The sequence below is a fragment of the Oryzias latipes genome, chromosome 20 (assembly GCF_053564925.1).
Source record: "Oryzias latipes strain Hd-rR chromosome 20, Olatipes_Hd-rR_3.1".
NCBI lineage: Eukaryota > Metazoa > Chordata > Actinopteri > Beloniformes > Adrianichthyidae > Oryzias > Oryzias latipes.
Genome location: NC_136256.1, coordinates 14,574,466 through 14,597,399, shown reverse-complemented (window position 1 = coordinate 14,597,399; position 22,934 = coordinate 14,574,466). Strand labels below are relative to the sequence as shown.

Sequence of the window (22,934 nt, the reverse complement as noted above, 5' to 3'; positions counted from 1 at the left end):
GGAAGCGAGTCACCCTGACCACGTGGTGCAGACAGAGCCAATCAGACCCGTCGACGCATCCGAAAGCAACTAAAACGTCCCGTCATTGGTCAATTAGGCCGGGAAGACGAGAGATGGCCACGACCATAGAGGAAGCGATCTGCGGAGAAATATAGAAAATAAAGCTAAAATTAGCTGATTTCAGACCATTTTTTAATCCGGAAAGCGATTTGTCCGTAGAGATCAGGTCTTTATTTCCCGGAAAGTACGTTCGGTTTGCTCAAAAACCCGGATTTCCGGGAATTCCCGGAAGACTTTCATCACTGCTAGCTGTTCCTCCACCTGCTCTCTACTCTCACTGCAAATTACAATGTCATCCGCAAACATCATTGTCCAGGGAGATTCCTGTCTTACCTCGTCTGTCATCCTGTCCATCAGCATAGCAAACAAAAAAGGACTCAAAGCTGATCCTTGGTGTAGTCCCACCTCCACCTTGAACTCCTCTGTCTGACCTACAGCACATCTCACCACCGTCATACTTCTCTCATACATGTCCTGAACTACTCTGACATACTTCTCTGCCACTCCAGACGACCTCATACAGTACCACAGCTCCTCCCTCGGCACCCTGTCATACGCCTTCTCTAAATCTACGAACACACAATGCAGCTCCTTCTGACCTTCTCTGTACTTTTCCATCAACATTCTCAAAGCAAAAATGGCATCAGTGGTGCTCTTACGGGGCATGAAACCATACTGCTGCTCACAAATCTCCACCTCTTTCCTAAGCCTGGCTTCCACTACTCTTTCCCACAGCTTCATTGTGTGGCTCATCAACTTTATTCCTCTATAGTTGCTGCAGTTCTGCGTGTCACCCTTGTTCTTAAAGATCGGAACCAGAACGCTTCTCCTCCATTCCTCAGGCATCTTCTCACTCTCTAGAATCCTATTGAAAAAACTCGTTAGAAATTCCACTGCTGTCTCTCCTAAGCACTTCCATACCTCCACAGGTACGTCATCAGGACCAACGGCCTTTCCGCTCTTCATCCTTTTCAGAGCCTTCCTAACCTCCTCCTTTCCAATCTCTGCTACTTCCTGCTCCACAACAACCACATCTTCCTCCCTTCTTTCCCTGTCATTTTCCACGTTCATCAGCTCCTCAAAATACTCCTTCCATCTTTTCTGTACACTCTCCTGGGTTGTTAGCACCTTTCCGTCTCTATCCTTAATCACCCTTATCTGTTGCACGTCCTTCCCATCTCTGTCTCTCTGTCTGGCTAGCCTGTACAAGTCCTTTTCTCCTTCCTTTGTGTCTAACCTGTCATATAGCTCATCGTAAGCTTTCTGTTTGGCCTTTGCCACCTCTCTCTTCACTCTACGCTGCGCTTCCTTGTACTCCTGTCTACCTTCCTCAGTCCTTTCTACATCCCACTTCCTTTTAGCCAACCTCTTCCTCTGGACGCATTCCTGTACTTCCTCATTCCACCACCAAGTCTCTTTACCGTCTTTCCTCTTTCCAGATGACACACCTAGCACTTTCCTACCTGTTTCCCTGATAATCTCTGCTGTAGTTTCCCAGTCATCTGGAAGCTCATCCTGACCACCCAGGACCTGTCTCAACTTCTGCCTAAATTCCTCACAAGTTTCTTCATTCTGTAGCTTCCACCACTTGGTCTTCTTTTCTGTTTTCCCTCTCTTCTTCTTCCTGACCTCCAGAGTCATCTTACACACCACCATGCGGTGCTGTCTGGCTACACTCTCTCCTACCACCACTTTGCAGTCATTAACCTCTCTCAAATGACCTCGTCTACACAGGATGTAGTCCACCTGAGTACTCTTACCTCCACTTCTGTATGTCACTCTATGTTCCTCTCTCTTCTGGAAGTAAGTGTTGACTACAGCCATTTCCATCCTCTTCGCAAAGTCCACCACCATCTGTCCCTCCAGATTCCTTTCCTTCACACCAAACCTGCCCATCACCTCCTCATCACCTCTATTGCCCTCACCAACATGGCCATTAAAGTCTGCTCCAATAACAACTCTCTCTCCTCTGGGGATACCCTCTATGACCTCATCCAACTCACTCCAGAATCTCTCCTTCACTTCTAACTCACAGCCAACCTGTGGCGCATACCCACTGACTACATTCACCATCACCCCTTCAATTTCTAACTTTAGGCTCATCATCCTGTCTGAGACTCTTTTCACCTCTAGAACACTGTTTACAAACTCCCCCTTCAGAATCACACCTACCCCGTTTCTCTTCCTATCAACACCATGATAGAACATTTTGTATCCTCCTCCAATACTACGTGCCTTGCTGCCCTTCCACCTTGTCTCCTGCACACACAGTACATCTACCTTCCTTCTCTCCATCATGTCTGCCAGCTCTCTGCCTTTCCCTGTCATTGTGCCAACGTTAAGAGTCCCTATTCTCAAACTTATGTTCCTGCCTTTTCCCTTCTCTCTCTGGCCACGGACCCTTCTGCCTCCCCTCTTTCTTCTACCAACAGTAGTCAAATTTCCACCGACACCCTGTAGGTTAACAGCATCGGTGGCGGTCGTTGTTAACCCGGGCCTCGACCGATCCGGTATGTCAAAAGTGTTGTGGATGATTCGCATGGTTATTTTGGCAATTTTTACGCCGGATGCCCTTCCTGACGCAACCCTCTCTATTTATCCGGGCTTGGGACCGGCACAGAGGCAACTGGCTTGCAACCCCTGTGGCTAGATTGATTACATGGTTATTATTGTTCGTTAATAACGATACAATAAATAACGGTTATTTACCTCAATTGTCTATAAAGTAAAAAAAAAAAAAAACGTTACCTCGTTGATAATGAACTTCGCAGCATCATTGAACACGTCGTAATCGTCGTCTGTGTACACTATGTTCCTGTACTGATAGTGATAGTTTCCATAAACGACCAACACTAGACATACAAAAAAGGAGACCAGGAAGAGGACTCGCTTCTCCGCTGACAGTCTCTCCATCATCCTGGAGCGCACAGCTAACAAACCTGCTTAGCAGGTTGAACCGCCGGCCAGATGGTTAGTCAAGGATTCTTTTCCGCAGACTGTTCGTCCCTCCTTGAAAATTTGTATTTTGCTGAGCTTAAGAGTTGCTTGAGATATTTTAAAAGTTTAAATGCATACAGATAACAGTTCGTTGGAGTTTAAACATTATTTCCGGAAGTTGTCTTCTTCTTCAATGCTGCATCTTCGTATTCGTTGTCTCGTTTCTGCCGCCTTGTGGCGTAGTCTAGGTACTGCAACAGATATGACCTAAAACAGTGTTTTTCAACCAGTGTGCCGTGGGAAATTATGGAAGCGATTATGTAGCATAAATAAAAAGCAAAGTCAAAACCAGAAATGCTTTTTCATTTTCAAAATGAAAAAGCATTTTTGACTCAAAAATATAATGAAAAAGCAATCCACCAAAATGCTTTTTCATTTCCTTCCTCAACACAGCTTATTCTGTCACTTAATTAAAATTAAAATTAAAATGGTATTTGACATTTCATTTTCAAGACGTTCTCTGGTAAATGTGTAGCATAATTCATTTAAAATTGTCTAAAACGACATTTAAAATGGATTAATAGAAATGCTTTTTAATTTTCAAAATTAAGCTGCATTTTTTGACTCAAAATTAAAAAGAAAAAGCAATACTTCAAAATGCTTTTTCATTTCCTTCCTCAACCCAGCTTTTTCTGTCACTTAATTAAAATGATAAATAAAATGGTATTTGACATTTCATTTTCAAAAAGGTCCCTGGTAAATGTGTAGCATAATTCATTTAGAAATGTCTAATTTGACAATTAAAATGGATTAACAGAAATGCTTTTTAATTTTCAAAATGTAACTGCATTTTTTGACTCAAAATTAAAAAGAAAAAGCAATATTTCAAAATGCTTTTTCATTTTATACTTAAAACCGCTTATTCTGTGTCATAATTAAAACGAAAATGCAAAGAGGGGATTGCATTTGCATTTTAACATCCACCCTGCGCACCGTGTCACAATATTCATTTCGAAAAAGCATTAGCAGAGGGGAGGCGGGGCGATGACGTCACTGCTTTCTCCGTGTGTCCGGCTGCTGACTGACGCACACACACGCACCAGGAGCAGACTTTGTTAGCGGCAGAGAAGAGGGTTTTGTGATGGTTGTGAACTTCTGATGAGTTTCCACAGCTTCTCAGGACTAAGTAGCTGCATGTCCGCCTTCTGCGGTCCTCCTCCTGACGCACCGCGGAAAAGCTTTTTTCTGCGGACCGCCAGCTGCCTTCGCACAGCGGAGCGTGAAGCTCCCGACGATCGCTGAAGGCGGAAATGCTGCTGCGATCTGAGAAACCATCATATGAATTTGTGTTTCCAGTGGTGTCCAGAACAAAATAAAGACTGATGTAATTCCCAGATATTTACACATTTATCTGCAGCTTCACGGTGAATTTGCTGTTTGATTTATTAAGATCCAGGAATCCATGTTTGAGCAGGCCAGGTCCAGCGGTTTTTGAACAGGACCCGGTTTTACGTAATCTTAATGTGAAAAATGCAGCGGAATGTTCCTTTAGTGCCCTCGTGAATCAGAAGCTGTGAATCGCAACCCAACTTCAGCGTCGTCTGACCGCACGGATTTAAAAACATATGATCGAGCAGAGCAGGCCGCAAAATATTGCATTACTGTAATAAAAGCACATTATGAAGATAGTCTCCTGCAGCTTCGCGCTGAGTGAGTGTTTTTGGTCCAACCAGCAACGTTTAGCATCGAGAAATCTGCTGTCTGTGGATGGGGCTCCAGCTGTCATCAAACAGCAAATTCATCGCGAAGCTGCAGATAAATGTGTAAATATCTGGGAATTACATCAGTCTTTATTTTGTTCTGGACACCACTGGAAACACAAATTCATATGATGGTTTCTCAGATCGCAGCAGCATTTCCGCCTTCAGCGATCGTCGGGAGCTTCACGCTCCGCTGTGCGAAGGCAGCTGGCGGTCCGCAGAAAAAAGCTTTTCCGCGGTGCGTCAGGAGGAGGACCGCAGAAGGCGGACATGCTGCTATGTAGTCCTGAGAAGCTGTGGAAACTCATCAGAAGTTCACAACCATCACAAAACCCTCGTCTCTGCCGCTAACACAGTCTGCTCCTGGTGCATGTGTGTGTCGCTCAGCGGCCGGACACACGGAGAAAGCAGTGACGTCATCGCCCCGCCTCCCCTCTGCTAATGCTTTTTCGAAATGAATATTGTGACACGGTGGATGTGAAAATGCAAATGCAATCCCCTCTTTGCATTTTCGTTTTAATTATGACACAGAATAAGCGGTTTTAAGTATAAAATGAAAAAGCATTTTGAAATATTGCTTTTTCTTTTTAATTTTGAGTCAAAAAATGCAGCTACATTTTGAAAATTAAAAAGCATTTCTGTTAATCCATTTTAATTGTCAAATTAGACATTTCTAAATGAATTATGCTACACATTTACCAGAGAACGTCTTGAAAATGAAATGTCAAATACCATTTTAATTTTAATTAAGTGACAGAATAAGCTGTGTTGAGGAAGGAAATGAAAAAGCATTTTGGTGGATTGCTTTTTCATTATATTTTTGAGTCAAAAAATGCTTTTTCATTTTGAAAATGAAAAAGCATTTCTGGTTTTGACTTTGCTTTTTATTTATTCTACATAATCGCTTCCACAGAAAATTGCCCTCATTAACTGATTTAACTACATTTTCCATCTCCAGGATTTCAGTTCTTTGTTCATCCCTACCGGCCCTGATAAAACACTAAGAAATTGGGAATATGAAACGTAAAATACTTTGTTCTTTGTGTTTATTTGATTCTATTAAATACATTTTGATAAGAATGACGGTACCACGATTTAGCCGCAGCTTCAGCTTTAATGTAGGGCCACAAAATGATATTTCAGGAGAGCCGCAAAATCGTCTAGAACAGTGTTTTTCAACCAGTGTGTGCTGCGGGAGATGGTCAGGTGTACCATGGGAAATTACCCATTAACTGATCTAAAAACATTTACCATCTCCAGGATATCAGCTCTTTGTTCATCCAAACAGGCCCTGATAAAACACTGAGTAGTTAGGAATATGAAAGATCTTAAAATAATTATTTCTTTTTATTTGATTCTATTAAATACATTTTGATAAGAATGACGGTACCACGATTTAGCCGCAGCTTCAGCTGCGTTAGGAAAAGTTCCGCCCATTCAACTGTCTCCACCAATCATTCTTGGGATCTTAATCACATGTCATCAGTCTGACCAATAAGAAGTGGTTAAAGTTTCCCTTCCTTGTTCTGAATTCTGCTGAAAAAGTCGCTCAGTTCTAAGAAAAATACCAGCTAAAGCTCGTCTTTAGCGGTGTAGTTTTCCACAGAATCCGGTGTCGGACCGTGGAACAAGTGAACAAAACAATGAAGCTCAGAGACGTTAGTCTTTCTGCGTTCGGCGGATATTTAACTACATCTCCCATGATGCATCGGGTTAAAAGTGACAAAGTGAGCGTGTCGGTGCACAACGAGTCTCTCCTTTTAAAGTCTTGAAACAACAGCGAACACAAATCAAAAAGTTTTTAAATCTTCTAACTTAGCTTTTATTACATCTATTAGAAAAAACAGCTGAAACTTCCAGCTTTTTCTGCCACAATTATCACAAAAATGCATGTAAGATCATGGAGGGACTGTGGATAAATACAGACTGTTTTTATCCTTTTTTTTTTTTTTGAATGCTGGTGTGCCGCTGGATTTTTGTCAAGGTTAAAGTGTGCCGTGGCTCAAAAAAGGTTGAAAAACACTGACCTAAAAGGCAAAGCTGGCTCTTTGAGCTACAAAGACCAAAAAAGACAAATAGAAATAAATATCTTTGTTCTTTCTTACCAAAGATTTATATAATTAGCACTTTTAATTAAGAGTAACTTTAAAATAAACAATAGCTACTGAAGGGTTGGATCCAGGGACGTGCACGTGATTCCAGGGGGTCAGAGGCTAAAACCCGGAAAGGGGATGGACACCTTTTTTTCTGGTTCTTTACACAATATTATTATTGTACATTGAACAATTAAATGTAAAATTTGAAAAAAATGTGCAAAAACAAAAAGAATATGGGAAATAACTTAAACAAATTACTAAAAATTGTGTTTTGGTGTTTTTCCATCTCACAATGGAGGACAAAGTGCATTTTGAAGTAATTCTTTATTAAAATCATGAATCAGAAGCAGATGAAAAATGTAATTTGAAGAAGCTTGTAGTCGTCATGTAGAAGCTACAATCAGCGGGCCACATGCTCCACATTTCAATCCATCTACTTGCAGACAAATAGACCCACGTACATCTTTGTGGCTGGATAGTTCCAGAGTGTTGCTCGCCAACTTTGTTGGGTAAAGAATCGGAGGAAAGCCTTTGTGGTGGATTGAGTTAATATCAGAAAGAAGGAACATGAGAAACTGGAAAAATACCAGGGGGACAGAGAAAAAATGGAGAAAGCTTTGAAATTGAAGGTGACTGGTGCACGTTATGTTGGAGAACTCGGGGTGGTAACCGCTAAACTGCAGCACAAAGACCTCAGACCTCTCAGTCCAGAAAAGCGCAGTGCTTTGATACTGCAGGACCCTCAAAGTCAAGTTAAAGTCCCACCATCTGTCACACACCTAAGTGTGCAAAATTTGCATTTGAGCTAAGCCTGGACGATAAACCGATTGAATGAATTATTTTCACATTTTTTGTTACGGCCGATTTCAAAAATACTAAATCGAGTTTTTGTGTGATGGCGCATTTTTGGCTCCCCAGAGCTTCCGTAGCGTTAGTTTCACACGGCCTTATGGCACGCAACAAACAACAACATCATAGCACACACAAAACAGCAAGCGACAGCATGGCTACCGGTGAGAGTGGGGAGTTTGTTCCCAAGAAAGGAATCAAATCCTTTGTTGTTTGGAACTGGTATGGGTTTGCTGCCACAGACGTGGAGGAAGAGAACCCACGCTGCAACATTTGCCTCAATCCTATCGCAGTCAAAGGCTCTCACTCGCGTGGCACGCGCTCATTCCTCTTACACACGCAGTGCCAAGACACACATACACATACCAGTACTCTTTCTACAATGCCTATATAGTAAGTTCATTAATTAGTTAATTATCACTGTTATTTGTCAATAAAGAATACTGCGATGTAATTATTACTTTTACCGATATTACACGAGGCACGTGTTATACCGGTAATACCAAAAACCGGTTTATTAATTTAATTAAAACCTTAGACCCCAGATATGAGCTGTATTTTTAATCCTTTAGAAAATGGTGCTACTCTCAAACTGAATATTTGTCTCCTTTTAGTCTAGACTACAAAGTGTGACTTAAAACACAGCTGGGACTTTAAGTAAGTAACCTTTTTATTTTGGACAAGTGAAAACAAGTGTAGAAAATCAAAATAAGAAAAAAAACAAGCCAAAATTTATATAAGACAAAATTATATAAACAACACAAGTCCAAAAGGGAGTGAGAAGGAGAAGAATCTTATACTTAACTTTGATTCCAAGAATGTGTTCATTTATTTATTATTCATCCCAGAAACGGGGGTTACATTTGTCTTGCCTTTGATTAAATAAAAGCAAATTTTGCTTTAAGTTATCTGCTGTTTGTACTTATTGCTTTCCTTAAGTAGGGCGGGGGGAGGGGGGGGGGTCGGGGAAAAATCAGAAATCAAATAAAAAAAAAAAAACGCAGATTTTAATTTTAGGCCATATCGCCCAGCCCTAATTTGACCTATTACCTGTGGGAGCGGTGAGCTGCAGACCCAGCCGCGCTCAGGAACCGTTTGGTAATTTAACCGCCCAACCAAGCTCGATAGTCTTTGGTATGACTCGGCCTGGATTTGAACTCACAACCTTCTAGTCACTGGGTGGACACTCCACCACAAGGCCGCTCAAGCTCCAAAGTATTCAAAAAAACTGGTGAACTTCTCTCTTCTTTGGAAATGAGCCACAAGTAACTTATGTGACATCATTTAGCAATCGTTAAGCAACAGTGGCCTTTACAAAAACAGCTAGGCTGTTTCATAACTAGCATTAATTTCTATCTTGTTTGCCCACACACTAAAACCAGATTCAATCCCACATTTAATCTTCCATCTCACTGGTGGTTTTGCCATCAGAAACAGTTCACACTGTCACGGGGTAAGAAAGATTTCACCTTCATTTCTCACTCAAAATATTAAGCCCATAAGGCAAAAAACAAGACATTTCAGCAAACCACACACTTTAATTTCAGGTGTAAAAGAGTACATGACAGTGACACGGCAGCTGGCAAAAGTCTTTGCATACATTCATGTTTTTAATCCAGTTTACGATGCATGACGGTTCCAAGGAATTGCATAAAAGAGGCGTTTGTCATGTAATTCTGTGGTTTGGGTTGAGCAGAACAGTGCAAAGGATTATTATAGATGTGTGTAAAATGCAATAATCTTGACTAGATATAAGGAGATTAGGGTAGAAGAAAGCAGCAGGAATAATGATTCATCTTTACAATGAGACAGTGCAAAACATCAATCTGTAGTAAGGCACACAACAAAACTGGAGTGTTAAAGGATTCCTTCAACGTCACTAAGCCTCATACTCTGACGGTTGGAAAATGAAGATGTGGGTTGCTCAAGGGAACTTTACTGAGGGGAGCAGTAACGGCCCGCAAACAGAATGCTCATGGAGCTGTTGTGTCTGATGAAGAAGAGGAAGGGGTGGTCAGCGATGAAGGCAGCTGGCATCAGTGCACAGCGCAGCATCATGACCGCTGCGGTGGCAGCAGCCGCCTCTGTTCCCTCCTCGTTGACCTCCACAAAAGCCTTGTGGAAGACTTCTGACAGCACCAGGTCATTGGCTGGAGACATGCCTGAGGAAAAGGGCAGAAGATTCTCAGAGGATGAGCTTAAGGTACATATCAAGTTCCATCTCAGGTTCAGTGAAGCTCCAGCTACCCACCAGAGAAATCACACTTTGACATGTCGAAAGCGTCCGCCATGCCCATGCTGACCAGGACTTTCTTCATGTCATACTTCTGCTCCATCTTGAAGCGAGGGAAGCCCACCCTGACCTCCACCTCGTTCATCATGTCTGGGCGAGTCCACTCCATAAAGTTCTCGTAGGTCAGGGCCTTCTCCAGCTAGAAGGCAAACATCTGCTTTGTGCATGTTTTGCTGGGTTCTTGGTGAGTCCATGTGCAAATGCAGGCCAATCCTACCTTCTCCAGGCCGGTGGTGCTGTCCTCGATGTCAGTGGGCAGGAAGACCAGCATGCTTAGCTCCTTGTCTTTGTAGGGCATCTCAAGGATCTATTAAAAAGAGGGAAGAATTCCTGTAAGACATGTATTTAACTGAACTCAATGAAGCGGCAAGAAAGTCTAATCTTTTTATTTTTTTGAGACCCACTCCAATAAAAATTGTGTTTAACAAGTTCCTTTGGAATTGTTTTCATGATGGAGGACATATATTAAGAAAAGTAAGATTGAAGTTGCATCTCTGAGTATTTCTTCATTAAAATTGTTGTGAATAAGGTGCAGAGGAATTTCTGCAGTCTGAAAAAGATCGTATGTGTGACATTGAAAATATACCGGGCCGCCAGCTCCCTGCTCCGCTCCATTCTGATGCATCCACTTGCAAATAGATCCATGTTCATCGTTGTCTGAGCTGGAATCTGGATCTAAACTGTACGGCTGGATTTACAGATCCAGTATTTCTGTTGCACCGGTAATGTTGGATTGGAGGTGTGAGGGGCTGTAAGCTAGTGGGAGAGCGTGGAAACAGATGGATGATGGGAAGTAGGAGCAGGCATACTCTGTACCGCCAACAACTCAGAGGTGAATTTCTAATGAGATCCTGCTGCTCTTCAGAAACTATGTCTAAGAAAACAACTCTAGCAAAGTTTATAGAGTAAAATTGCTTTTGTTGAAAGTTCAAAGCAGCGGTGATATGACTACAACGGAGTTTTAGGGCCACGGTTAGGAAAAAAAGTTTCGAGAAAAAACTCGTCGTGTCGAGATAAAAGTCGAAATGAAGTTTCAAGATTAAAGTCGAAATGTTGCGCGAGAGAAGTGAAGCTGAGTCTTTCAGGAGTATTCAGTGTTATGGCTAATGTTAGTGAGCTAGTGGCTTTGTACTTCAGAGTTTACGACAGAGTTTTATGGCCACCAAAAAAAAAGTAAATTTAAGAGATTTTATCTCGTAAATTTATGAGAAAAAAATTCATCGATTAACAAGTGGAAAACACCGAAGTTGTCTGTTTATTGGAGCTTGAAGATGAAATATGTGGAGCCTTTTGTGAAGCTTTATTTCCGGATTATTATAGGTTTAAAACAAAGAGATTCTGAACCTTTTGGTGAGTCAAAATCAGATTATTTTCACTGGAGCCGGCTTTCCAGGGTTCAGTGTCAGTAAAGCGGAGTTTTATATGTAAAATAAGGAGCTCAGAGATACGTTTGGGTGTAGAGGACTGCTGCAGCCTTTATTTTCCTTTTCATTCACACAACCTGAAGTTCCTCTGTCACCTTATGTCATGAACCTGTCATCCGAACACCAATGCGGAAGTAAACAGTTACCTACGCCCCCTCCTGCAGATGAAGCGTCCCGCTTCATCATTAAAAAACAAAGATGAGTGAAAATAGTCTTTTATATTAGCATTAGAATGTCGAAAAAGGCAAAAAGGGCTCCTCAGACGGAAGCATCACACAAACAGAGAGATCTTGTCTTTGGTGGAGGAAGAAAAGATTCAAGCGAACAGCTGCAGGGACACCCGATGGCTTCATCGGGCTGCAAACCAACCATCAATAAAAAAAACTTTAATAAATTGTAAATCAAACAAATGAGCTTCCAGACATTTGGAACGTTATCAATAAACATTTAGCTGACCTGTTCAACAAAGTTTAGTCGGTCTGATCTGCTGCTGCGCGGCGTTCACCTGCTGCTCTGGATGCTCACTTCCACTTTAATCTCGTAAATTTAAGAGATTTTTTCTCATAAATTTACGAGTTTTTATCTCCTAAATTTACGAGATAAAATCTCTCTCGCGCAACATTGCAACTTTAATCTCGAAACTTTATTTCGCCTCTTATCTCGAAACGAGTTTTTTCTCGAAACTTTGTGACGAGAAAAAACTCGACACGTTGGCCAGAATTTTTTTCCTCACCGTGGCCCTAAAACTCTGTCGTATATGACACACAAAGGGCAGAAGAAAAGAAAAAAAGGAAGGTCTCTAATAATTTAAACAGTTTGAGTCGATGTAATACGTCCTTCTGACTGAAAAACAATAAGATTCTACATGACAGGGTTACCTGGCAGTTGATTTCAGGGATGTAGGTCAGAGGAAACTTGGATGTCCGGTACATCATTTTTACTGTCTTTTTAGCATTCTGAAAGCAAAAGAGAGAAACACAATGAAAACAGGCCCAATTAAGGGGTTTGGACCCACACCACCTTTCAATAAAAAAGAAGTCAAAGGTTTCTGAAATGAAAGTAGTGGCTAAATGTGGAGGATAAAACAAACAGGATATGATCTAAGAAAATATGATAATCTTAAGTGTTACTGTAAATTAGAGACTTGGGCTAAGAATCAGATCATAAAAGTTCCATACATTCTGTCACATACTGGGTCTTTTCTTCAATAGGAAATAACTTTTTTACTCAGAGTCCAATATTCTCACAATTTACCCACTGAATGTTAATAGGAGACACATCTGTATTCAAATGAATTGTAGCAGGAAAAACAGTGTCTTTGTCAGGCTCTTTATTTAAACTGAAGACTATTTTCATAATACATTGTTCACCTGTGAATGATCATCTTATTTAAAAAGCCAGAGATAAACCCTTTCCTCTGGTCTAGTTTGGGTAAATGTGTTTAAAAATGTTTTTAAACATTTTCACTAATTTTGTTATCATTACTCTTTTGCACCTATACATTCTCCTAAGATTTAAAAAGAGATGGAACTCAGATTTATTTCAATATTACCTTCAGTTCTGTCCACACTGCTCAATTAAATCAATTTATGCAGACAACTGGTTGACTATAAGAAAGAATTTGATAATAGAGCAAACAAAGCTAAAGGTTGGTCAGTACAAGCTTCAACCAAACAAAACTCAGAATATGTGTATATATGAATACTTGTAACTTTTTTTTCACCAAGATAGCTACTGAAACCCTAAGAATCTGGGTTTTGTATTGTAGTATTCCTGCTTTATGTCCACATAATACTTTGAGTGGACAGGATGATAATTTGTGCACAAACTTGTGCGCTCAAGATGCTGGTAAATTGCTCATTTGTGACCAACAAATACTTGTTTGTGGGCATAAATGATTAATTTGAGGGAAACATTTTTATTTGCTTATTTATTTTTTGAATGTCACATTCAGGGCTCCGTAGATTTTAAAACCACTCAGCTCCTCGTCAGTCTCCTGTCAGCTGCAGAGTTACCTTGTTCAGTCGGAAGTCAGCGTCACGAGTTTCCTGCGCATCAAACTTTTTGTTCCAGTTGCCTTTGAAATAGATGGCATTGACCAGCACAAGTCTGGTCAGGTTGTTCAAGGAACCCTCGGCGAGGATGTCTTTGATTTTACCTGAAAAACAAAACAGGTTAAGGCAGAGACACGGTTAGATCTGTATCAGATCTAATCAGATTACACTGCAGATCACTTCAAATGAGGATCATTTATGAAACTAAATGGACTTTGGAGTTGAGTGAAGCGTGTTTGTTCAGATGTTTTTAGGGTTGTAGACCACCTTGTGTCTGTTTCTCCACCCAGGTGTTGATGTTGAGCCTGGCAGCTTCAGAACCCTGCATGAAGTTCACCTTCTCCAGCTCTGCTTTGTAGTGCTTCCTGCTGTTTCCCAGGAACTCCTAAACAATAAAAGCCTTTGCGCTTTATTTTGTAGCTTTGCATTCTTTGAAAGAAAATTTCTATCAGTAACGCTGTGACCTGGTAAATTATTTAACAGGATGGATGACAAGACAAGGTTTTCATTCATCACATTTTCTCCTCTGCTTCTACTGTTTACAAAAAAGCCAGTTTGTCAAACACACCTCGACGAACTGGTAGGTCTGCTCTCCAAAAAGCCTGTTAGCTACACTCAGAGCGTAACTGGCCTTAGGCTTGTTGAGCTGGCCCAGCAGCTCAGCAAAGCTAGCATGGACCTGATCCTGGGAATCCCGGAGTTTCAGGCTCTGTGGAGATAAATAAACCACAGATGTGAGAAAATCTGTTCTGATGGACTTTCACTGCAGGTTAGATTTTAGTCCAGAAATCTTTAAACAAGGAAGAAAAAAAATGTTAGTAATTCATTTGGTCAAAAATGGGAAGACAATTCATGAAACTTGAGGTGTTTGTTTTTACAAATCATATAAAACACTTAACACAAAAACATACATCATATAAAAGCAGGAAAAAGAAATCCATAAACCAAACCTGTGTGGTCAACTTTTACAGAAGCTGACCCACAGGCTGTCCCTCCACCACGCTGTTAGTACGTATATAAAAAAAAAAGAGTTCATCTTTTTAAATGACATCATTGTGTTGCAGAACTAAAATGTTTTGTTGACAGAATTAAAAAAATAAAAATGAGAGAGTTCCCTGCAGGTTTCAGGTTTCATCAAGTGTCAAAAGGTTAAAAAAAAATTCAGCAACACATTCCTCTGGTTTGTGAAATCCTGTGTGACTTACAGGTGGACGCCACAGATAACGCTATCTAAAAAATCCTAATATATCTTAGATATAATTTTACTAATATAAGGCCTTATAAAGCATTCAATTGTCTCAATGAGTTAAAACTCCTGTCAGGATTTCCAGGATGCGTCATAAGGCTGGTCGTAAATCGCTTTAACCTCTGCTAGCTATGTTGTGGGAAAATGGGAAAGTGCTAATTCATAAAGAAATTGTTGGAAAATTGCAATCATTCATTGCGGTTAAAGCCGGTTCGTGGAACTGGTTATGAAGCAAACAGTTTGCTGAAAATCATTTAAACTTGGCGCGATGGGGATCAAAGAGGTCAAATCTCATGTGCAAACTAAAACATGGCAGACTGCAGATGTTTTGTTTCATTTTCTTTGTCCAATCATCTGGGGGCAAAAAAAAAAATCATTTAATGAAATTAAGATAAGCAGATCCTGATGTGACCCATAAGTACGGTCTTCCATTAGATTTGAGGCGTTCTTAAAAAATCCTTAAATGATGTTTTCCTATCGCCATTTTCCCTCATGGGTTGCCACAGCTTTCACTGATTCACACAGATTTGTAAGCAGGATGCCCTTCCTGACACAACCCTGCATTTTATCCAGGCTGGGGACCAGCACAGGGAGGCCTAGACTTGGGCTTCCCTTGTCGCTTCATAGTCAGGCAGTAGCACTAAGGGTCTTGCTTAAAGACCCACGCTGCATGAACTTCATCGAGCTGTAAATCTGAAAACAAAAGCTGCATCCATTTTTGTAATATAATACGAAATAGAAGCAAAACAGAAAAACGTCAAGTTCATTATCTCCACAGAACCCGGCACCGCCACCAGCCACACCACGAGTTAGTTCCACGCGCCCCCGTTAGCGTTTACTTTCTGCCACCTTCACTTGAGCTGGCAGACTGGCCTGGCCCTTCTGCTGCATCTGCATCATCTGCTGCGCTCCTTTAGCCTGCTGCTGCTGCTGCGGCTGCTGCTGCTGCTGCTGCCGTTGCTGCTGCTGCTTCCCTGCCTTTGAGAAGCAGAGAACCTGGGGGGTGCAGTTTACAGCCACCTGAATTAAACATTTCTTCCTTTCTTTGCTCCAAGAATCAGGTTGTGTGTATTTTATTTTAAAATCTATTTGATGTCTATGTTGCAAATATGCATAAAACCAATTTTTCTACTAATATAACCTTAATGTAGAATCAATATGGAAGAAAAAAAAGGTGAAATAAATTCAGGCATCGAGGGGTTAAAAGTACCAAACTAAAACCAACTTTGGAACTTTCCCTTCATTATTTCTGTTTTTTTAGCCATTCAGCCTGAGAAAAGCTTTTTCCATTATACCGGCACCCTGCAGGATAACAAAGCAGTGATGATGAGGAGGAATGGGTGAGCCGTCATTGATGCAGCCGGTAGTGAGGTCAGTTTATAGACAAAGTTTCTATTTATAACCTGACATACAGGAAAAAGCAAAACAAAAAACCTGCTTTACTGAAGTAGTTTACCTGGTTGAAGCAGAGAGACTGTGGGAAACTTTGATCAGACGCACACAGTCAGACATTTACACAAAAATGTCAACAACAAAAATCTATAAAACTATAAAACTATATTTCTACAAGACCCCAAAAGAAAACATACCCTATATTTTAATGCAAAAATTGAATAAAACAAATTTATAAAATGCTATTCTAGATCAAACATTAGTTTATTAAACAGTAGGCAGGTAGGTAGGTGGAGCCTCAAGTGAGAGTGGAACCTTTTCATTTGGACACAAAACCACAAAAACAGAAACTGGATCCTAAGATTATTAGAGCAAATATTTGGAAAAACAAGTGCAAACGTTGTAGCACCTCTGCTGTTCATGGATGCAGATCCAGATTTTTAAAGTTCTCTCAGAAAACCCCTCCCTGCCAAGGCTTCTGCTGAGCAGCACTTTATCAATTCAGCATTTATCGACAATTATTATCAATCATTTTACAGAAAAAATAAGAAAACTGGTATGAAAAATCAAAAGGTAACGTTTTTTTATAGTTTGCAAATCCCCATTACAATTTCTTTCATTATTTCTATCTTTTTATTAATTTATTTTAAATGTAAGGGCGTTTCTTACAGAATCAGAGAGGATTGTGGGTGTGGCACAAATCTCTTCCAAACAGTCGAACCCGACAGTTTGACTAAGCCAGGCGTGGCCTCACTTTGGCAAACATTGGATCAAATCCTGAATGCTCTCAGGTCAACTTTGATCTCAACAGCCGTTCTTAGAAACTCCTGTTTTATGGCTGCCATTAGCTTAACGACCAACGGAAACAAATGTCATTTGTTGAGGACCTTTAGATTGAAAAATCACCCATAAATCCTCCATAAGTACTGCTTTAACAAAGCCCAAAGGAGACAACTCTGCCAAATGGGTTCTGTTCTTTTCCCTAAAATCAGGGTTAATAGTTTAAATAAATAGGACTGCCGATCTGGAGGCATTCGATGAGTCAACTTTGAAACGGCTTATGGGGAAGTCGGGCTGCAGCCAGGTCTGCTACACATAACTGATAACATACACAGAATATGTCAGTGTAAGCAGCTTTTTATGGCTCACCCTGTTTTGCAATCTGGATCATGTTCCTGTAATAACCAACACAGAGAACGCATCATAAAAAATGCTGAGCGAGTGAACGCTCGCACTCCACTCACAGTTGACGTGGCATTATGATGCTTTGACGCCCAGCTAAGCTGCAGAGGCATGTAACATAAGTAAATGCATCACCAAGGGGTTTGGAAACCAAAATGTGAGCTAATGGAAGCAAAAAATAAGGGGGGGGGGGGGGGGGGGCAGTGCGTGATACCTCAGTCATCTGTGAGGCTGTGGTTCCTCTGGCTCCCAGCATCACCATGGCTAGAGCGGAAGAGATGCTGAACGGAGAGTAGAACACGTTTGCCGTTTTGTCTTTGTTACTCAGCTGTTTGAACAAGTCCAGAGAGAAGTTGGTGTTGGCGCTGGAAACAGTGTTCAGGGAGGCCATGATTTCCTGCAAAAGAGACGAAAAAAAAAAAGTTTACCTCTTTTTTTAATCCTTTGAAACCGTTTTTGTTTATAGTTCGCTATAAGTTTGCTACAAAGGTTTTAAACCCAATTCTGCTATATTGCTGGGATTATTTACACCTCACCCGTTAGATTCTAATAGTAAAAAAAGATCAATTATATTATTTTATGTATTTTAAATAGATTTGTCCTCTTAGAGGCGTTAGAAACTAAAGGTTCTTAGACATCAAAGCACTGACTTTAATGTAACATTTACGACACAAATGAACCAAATACAAAAATGATTTTAAAATCTAATGTCTGAGACAATCACAAAATATTTATTAAAAAATTCAAGCTAAACAAACATCTGAGAAATAGATGTAAAAAAATAATAATAACTGAAGTTTAAAAAAAGGAAATAGTTTGTCAAAAAACAATAAAGAATAGTCAATCATCCAGTCAAATCCAAATAATCTTTATTTATGAAGCACTTTTCATGCCTTGCAACACCACGTGCTGCACGTCAGAATAAATATTCAAAAGCTAACCCTAACCCTAACCCTAACCCTATGAAGCCATTTTCAGAAAACTAAACAGTTTGCTGAAAATTATTTCAACTTGACGCGACAGGGATCAAGGAGGTCAAATCTCATGTGCAGACTAAAAAATGGCAGACTGCAGATGTTTTGTTTCATTTTTGCGCCCCCGTTAGCGTTCAGTTTCTGCCACCTTCACTTGAGCTGGCAGACTGGCCTGGCCCTTCTGCTGCATCTGCATCATCTGCTGCGCTCCTTTAGCCTGCTGCTGCTGCTGCTGCCGCTGCTGCTGTTGCTGCTGCTGCTTCCCTGCCTTTGAGAAGCAGAGAACCTGGGGGGTGCAGTTTACAGCCACCTGAATTAAACATTTCTTCCTTTCTTTGCTCCAAGAATCGGGTTGTGTGTATTTTATTTTAAAATCTATTTAATGTCTATGATGCAAATATGCATCAAACCAATTTTTTTACTTATATAACCTTAATGTAGAATCAATTTGAAAGAAAAAAAAGGTGAAATAAATTCAGGCATCGAGGGGTTAAAAGTACCAAACTAAAACCAACTTTGGAACTTTCCCTTCATTATTTCTGTATTTTTTAGCCATTCAGCCTGAGAAAGGCTTTTTCCATTATACCGGCACCCTGCAGGATAACAAAGCAGTGATGATGAGGAGGAATGGGTGAGCCGTCATTGATGCAGCCGGTAGTGAGGTCAGTTTACAGACAAAGTTTCTATTTATAACCTGACATACAGGAAAAAGCAAAACAAAAAACCTGCTTTACTGAAGTAGTTTACCTGGTTGAAGCAGAGAGACTGTGGGAAACTTTGATCAGACGCACACAGTCAGACATTTACACAAAAATGTCAACAACAAAAATCTATAAAACTATAAAACTATATTTCTACAAGACCCCAAAAGAAGAAAGATACCCAATATTTTAATGCAAACATTTAATTAAACTAATTTATAATTTCTATTTTCTATTGCACATTTTGCACCTTTGTAAAATTTTTGGTACTTGGTATATTGTATTCTTCAGTTTTGTGAAATTATTTTATTATTTCTGTGAAATTATTAACAATGCATGTCAGCACTGAATAGTGAGTGGCTTTTTTCATTTCATTGTTTACGCCTATGATGCAAATTGTACATGTGCACAGTGACAATAAAGGCATTCTATTCTATTCTATTCTAAAATGCTATACTAGATTAAACATTAGTTGATTGCACAGAAGGCAAAAAGGTGGAGCCTAAAATGAGAGTGGAACCTTTTTATTTGGACACAAAACCACAAAAATAGAAACTGGATCCTAAGATTTTTAGAGCAAATATTTGGAAAAACAAGTGCAAACGTTGTAGCACCTCTGCTGTTCATGGATGCAGATCCAGATTTTTAAAGTTCTCTCAGAAAACCCCTCCCTGCCAAGGCTTCTGCTGAGTAGCAGTTTATCAATTCAGCATTTATTGACAATTATTGCGGTGGCGCAGTGGTTAGCGCTCTTGCCTCACAGCAAGAAGGCCCCCGGTTCAAGTCTCGGCTGGGGGACATGAAAAACAGAACATCAATGGGGGACCTTTCTGTGTGGAGTTTGCATGTTCTCCCCGTGCATGCGTGGGTTTTCTCCGGGATCCCCGGCTTCCTCCCACTGTCCAAAAACATGGGTTCATTGGCAACTCTAAATTGTCCATAGGTGTGAGTGTGAGAGTAAATGAATGTGTAATTGAGGATATTCTACCCTGCAACAGACTGGCGACCAGTCCAGGGCATCCCTTGCCTACGCCCAAGTGGCCGGGATAGGCTCCGTCAACCCCGTGACCCCGAAAGGGAATAAACGGTTAAGAAGATGAATGATGAATATTATCAATCAGTTTGCAAATCCCCATTACAATTTATTTCAATATTTCTTTCTTTTTTATTAATTTATTTTAAATGTAAGGGCGTTTCTTACAGAATCAGAGAGGATTGTGGGTGTGGCACAAATCTCTTCCAAACAGTCGAAGCTGTTGAAAACATTGGATCAAATCCTGAATGCTCTCAGGTCAACTTTGATCTCAACAGCCGTTCTTAGAAACTCCTGTTTTATGGCTGCCATTAGCTTAACGACCAACGGAAACAAAAGTCATTTGTTGAGGACCTTTAGATTGAAAAATCACCCATAAATCCTCCATAAGTACTGCTTTAACAAAGCACAAAGGAGACAACTCTGCCAAATGGGTTCTGTTCTTTTCCTTAAAATCAGGGTTAATAGTTTAAATAAAAAGGACGGCCAATCTGGAGGCATTCGATGAGTCAACTTTGAAACGGCTTATGGGGAAGTCGGGCTGCAGCCAGGTCTGGTACACATAACTGATAACATACACAGAATATGTCAGTGTAAGCAGCTTTTTATGGCTCGCCCTGTTTTGCAATCTGGATCATGTTCCTGTAATAACCAACACAGAGAATGCATCATAAGAAATGCTGAGCGAGTGAATGCTCGCACTCCACTCACAGTTGACGTGGCATTATGATGCTTTGACGCCCAGCTAAGCTGCAGAGGCATGTAATATAAGTAAATGCATCACCAAGGGGTTTGGAAACCAAAATGTGTGGGGGGGGGGGGGGGGGGGGGCAGTGCGTGATACCTTAGTCATCTGTGAGGCTGTGGTTCCTCTGGCTCCCAGCATCACCATGGCTAGAGCGGAAGAGATGCTGAACGGAGAGTAGAACACGTTTGCCATTTTGTCTTCGTTACTCAGCTGTTTGAACAAGTCCAGAGAGAACTTGGTGTTGGCTTTGGAAAGAGTGTTCAGGGAGGCCATGATTTCCTGCAAAAAGGACGAAAAATAGACAGTTTACATCTTTTTTTCAATGTTTTTTAATGTTTGCTACAAAAACGTTTTAAACCCAATTCTGCTATATTGCTGGGATTGTTTACACCTCACACATTAGATTCTGATAGTAAAAAAAGATCAATTACATTTTTTAAATAGATTTGTCCTCTTAGAGGTGTTAGAAAGTAAAGGTTCTTAGACCTCCAAGCACTGACTTTAATGTAACATTTACGACACAAATGAACCAAATACAAAAATGATTTTAAAATCTAATGTCTGAGACAATCACAAAATATTTATTAAAAAATTCAAGCTAAATAAACATCTGAGAAATAGATGTAATAAAAAATTATAACTGAAGTTTAAAAAAGGAACTCGTCTGTCAAAAAAACAATAAAAAAATTCAATCATCCAGTTAATTTAATCTTTATTTATAAAGCACTTTTCATGCCTGGCAACACCACGTGCTGCACGTCAGAATAAATATTCAAAAGCAATGGCGCACAGGTAAGAAAAACTGATTTCAAGAATAATTTGTCTCCATTCTACCTTCTGCACATCCTTTTGTGTGTTTGTAATCAGATGAGGTAAATGTCCGATCAAAGTGAAGAATGTGTTCACAGACACAAACATCTGATGACTGGGAGGAATCGGAAAACCACTATCTGTTTATGTCAACTCTAGAAATCCTGTAACAAGTTTTTTTGTTTTTGTTTGTTTTACAAGATAAAATGTCAGTAAAAAGGTAAGGATTAAAGGCTAATGGTTGCTGATATCTACTTTATTAACATTTTGTGCAAAAGCATGTAACCTATTTTTTATTAAATTTTTTAACTTGTCTTGTCCAACAGCTGGGCAGACAGATGAAAGCTGACGGCCTCTTGTGTTGGACATATTTTACTTTAACAAGAGGGGTTATTAATCTTCAGACAAACCAGAGGTATGTCTGAATAAACCCTTTTTGTAATTGAGGCCAAACTTTATTAATTTCAATCATGTTTGAAAATCTTTGGTGTTGGACCGGATGGAAAAGGAAAGGAGGGAAAAAGAGAGAGGGATGTTAGAGAGAGGAGGGGATAGGAGGGTGATAATAGGAGGGGGGGGGGGGGGGGGTAAGACCATGAAGCAGCATAAAGCAACAAGTTTACTGGATGTTTATCATTACGATAAGGTTCAAATGTAGTACAAATCTCACAGGGCGGGGCCTGTCCACACACACACTCAAATGTTATCAACACACCTGCTAGCTGCAAAAATGTCCACATGTCAACATGTACACAAAACACAGTGTTCACACACACATACTTATGCCCTCAAACTAGTGTGAAATATTTCATTCATTCAATCATGCAAACTATTAGTGCAAAGGTGAGCTAACACCTGTGCTCAGGTGAGTGTTTATGTTCCTCTAAAATGGATGGTGGAATGTGAAAAGAAGGAAGGAGAGTGCCCAGCCATCCCCACACCAAGACCCCTGCCGAAGCAGCAGCGGCAGCCAGAACCCCCCAACGCCACACGGCAGCAGGCAGAGAACAACCGCCCCCCGGGCGACCACATCCGCCACCCAGGCCAGGGCCAGCAGGACCGCCGCGAGGCCCTCAGAGCAAGAGAGCAGGGAGGCACGGAGGGAAAGAGAGCGCCGCCCCAGCCCAACCAGGAGAGCAGCCCCCCCGCCGCGCCGTGAGGGCCCAACGCAGGGCCCCACCCGAGAAGGGCACCCACAGCTCCAGACGAGCACCCATCACCACCTAGGAGCTCTAGGCATCCCCCTGCCCCAACCCCAGGTACGAGCCAGGACCCCCCAAGGGAGACCTGTTCCGCACTCCAGGCAGCCACCCACCCGGCCCACGGTTGGTCCAAGAAGGAGCAAGGCAGGGGCCAGCCGCCCCCACCCAGGAGG

General features: G+C 40.9%; 2 protein-coding genes across 16 annotated transcripts in view; both read right to left on the bottom strand.

Moving 5' to 3' along the window:
* The window catches only part of LOC101155254 (leukocyte elastase inhibitor-like), a 32,931-nt gene extending 29,740 nt beyond the window's left edge, over positions 1-3,191 (bottom strand). For 2 of the 6 annotated variants that reach the window (XM_078938406.1, XM_078938404.1), the window contains exons 1-2: positions 3,000-3,167; positions 2,809-2,880 (exon numbers count right to left, since the gene is read on the bottom strand). Coding sequence is in view for 3 of the 6 variants with exons in the window: in XM_023950442.2 (XP_023806210.1) it covers positions 2,809-2,976 (168 nt within the window). In the remaining 3 variants the exon portion in view is untranslated. Of the gene's footprint in view, positions 1-2,808 lie in introns of all 6 variants that reach the window. The other 4 variants (XM_023950441.2, XM_078938403.1, XM_023950442.2 and 1 more) reach the window with 3 other exon arrangements.
* A 6,029-nt stretch (positions 3,192-9,220) lies between these two features.
* LOC111946699 (leukocyte elastase inhibitor-like) overlaps positions 9,221-22,934 on the bottom strand; it is a 36,525-nt gene continuing 22,811 nt past the window's right edge. For 3 of the 10 annotated variants that reach the window (XM_078938396.1, XM_078938399.1, XM_078938398.1), the window contains 11 exons: positions 20,846-21,028; positions 18,416-18,553; positions 17,508-17,690; positions 15,569-15,715; positions 14,042-14,182; positions 13,741-13,858; positions 13,435-13,577; positions 12,298-12,375; positions 10,213-10,302; positions 9,954-10,134; positions 9,221-9,864 (listed from right to left, as the gene is read on the bottom strand). In XM_078938396.1, coding sequence (XP_078794522.1) covers positions 9,638-9,864; positions 9,954-10,134; positions 10,213-10,302; positions 12,298-12,375; positions 13,435-13,577; positions 13,741-13,858; positions 14,042-14,182; positions 15,569-15,715; positions 17,508-17,690; positions 18,416-18,553; positions 20,846-21,028 — 1,629 coding nt within the window. In that variant the 3' untranslated portion in view covers positions 9,221-9,637. The remainder of the gene's footprint in view (positions 9,865-9,953; positions 10,135-10,212; positions 10,303-12,297; positions 12,376-13,434; positions 13,578-13,740; positions 13,859-14,041; positions 14,183-15,568; positions 15,716-17,507; positions 17,691-18,415; positions 18,554-20,845; positions 21,029-22,934) is intronic. The other 7 variants (XM_023950436.2, XM_078938401.1, XM_078938400.1 and 4 more) reach the window with 4 other exon arrangements.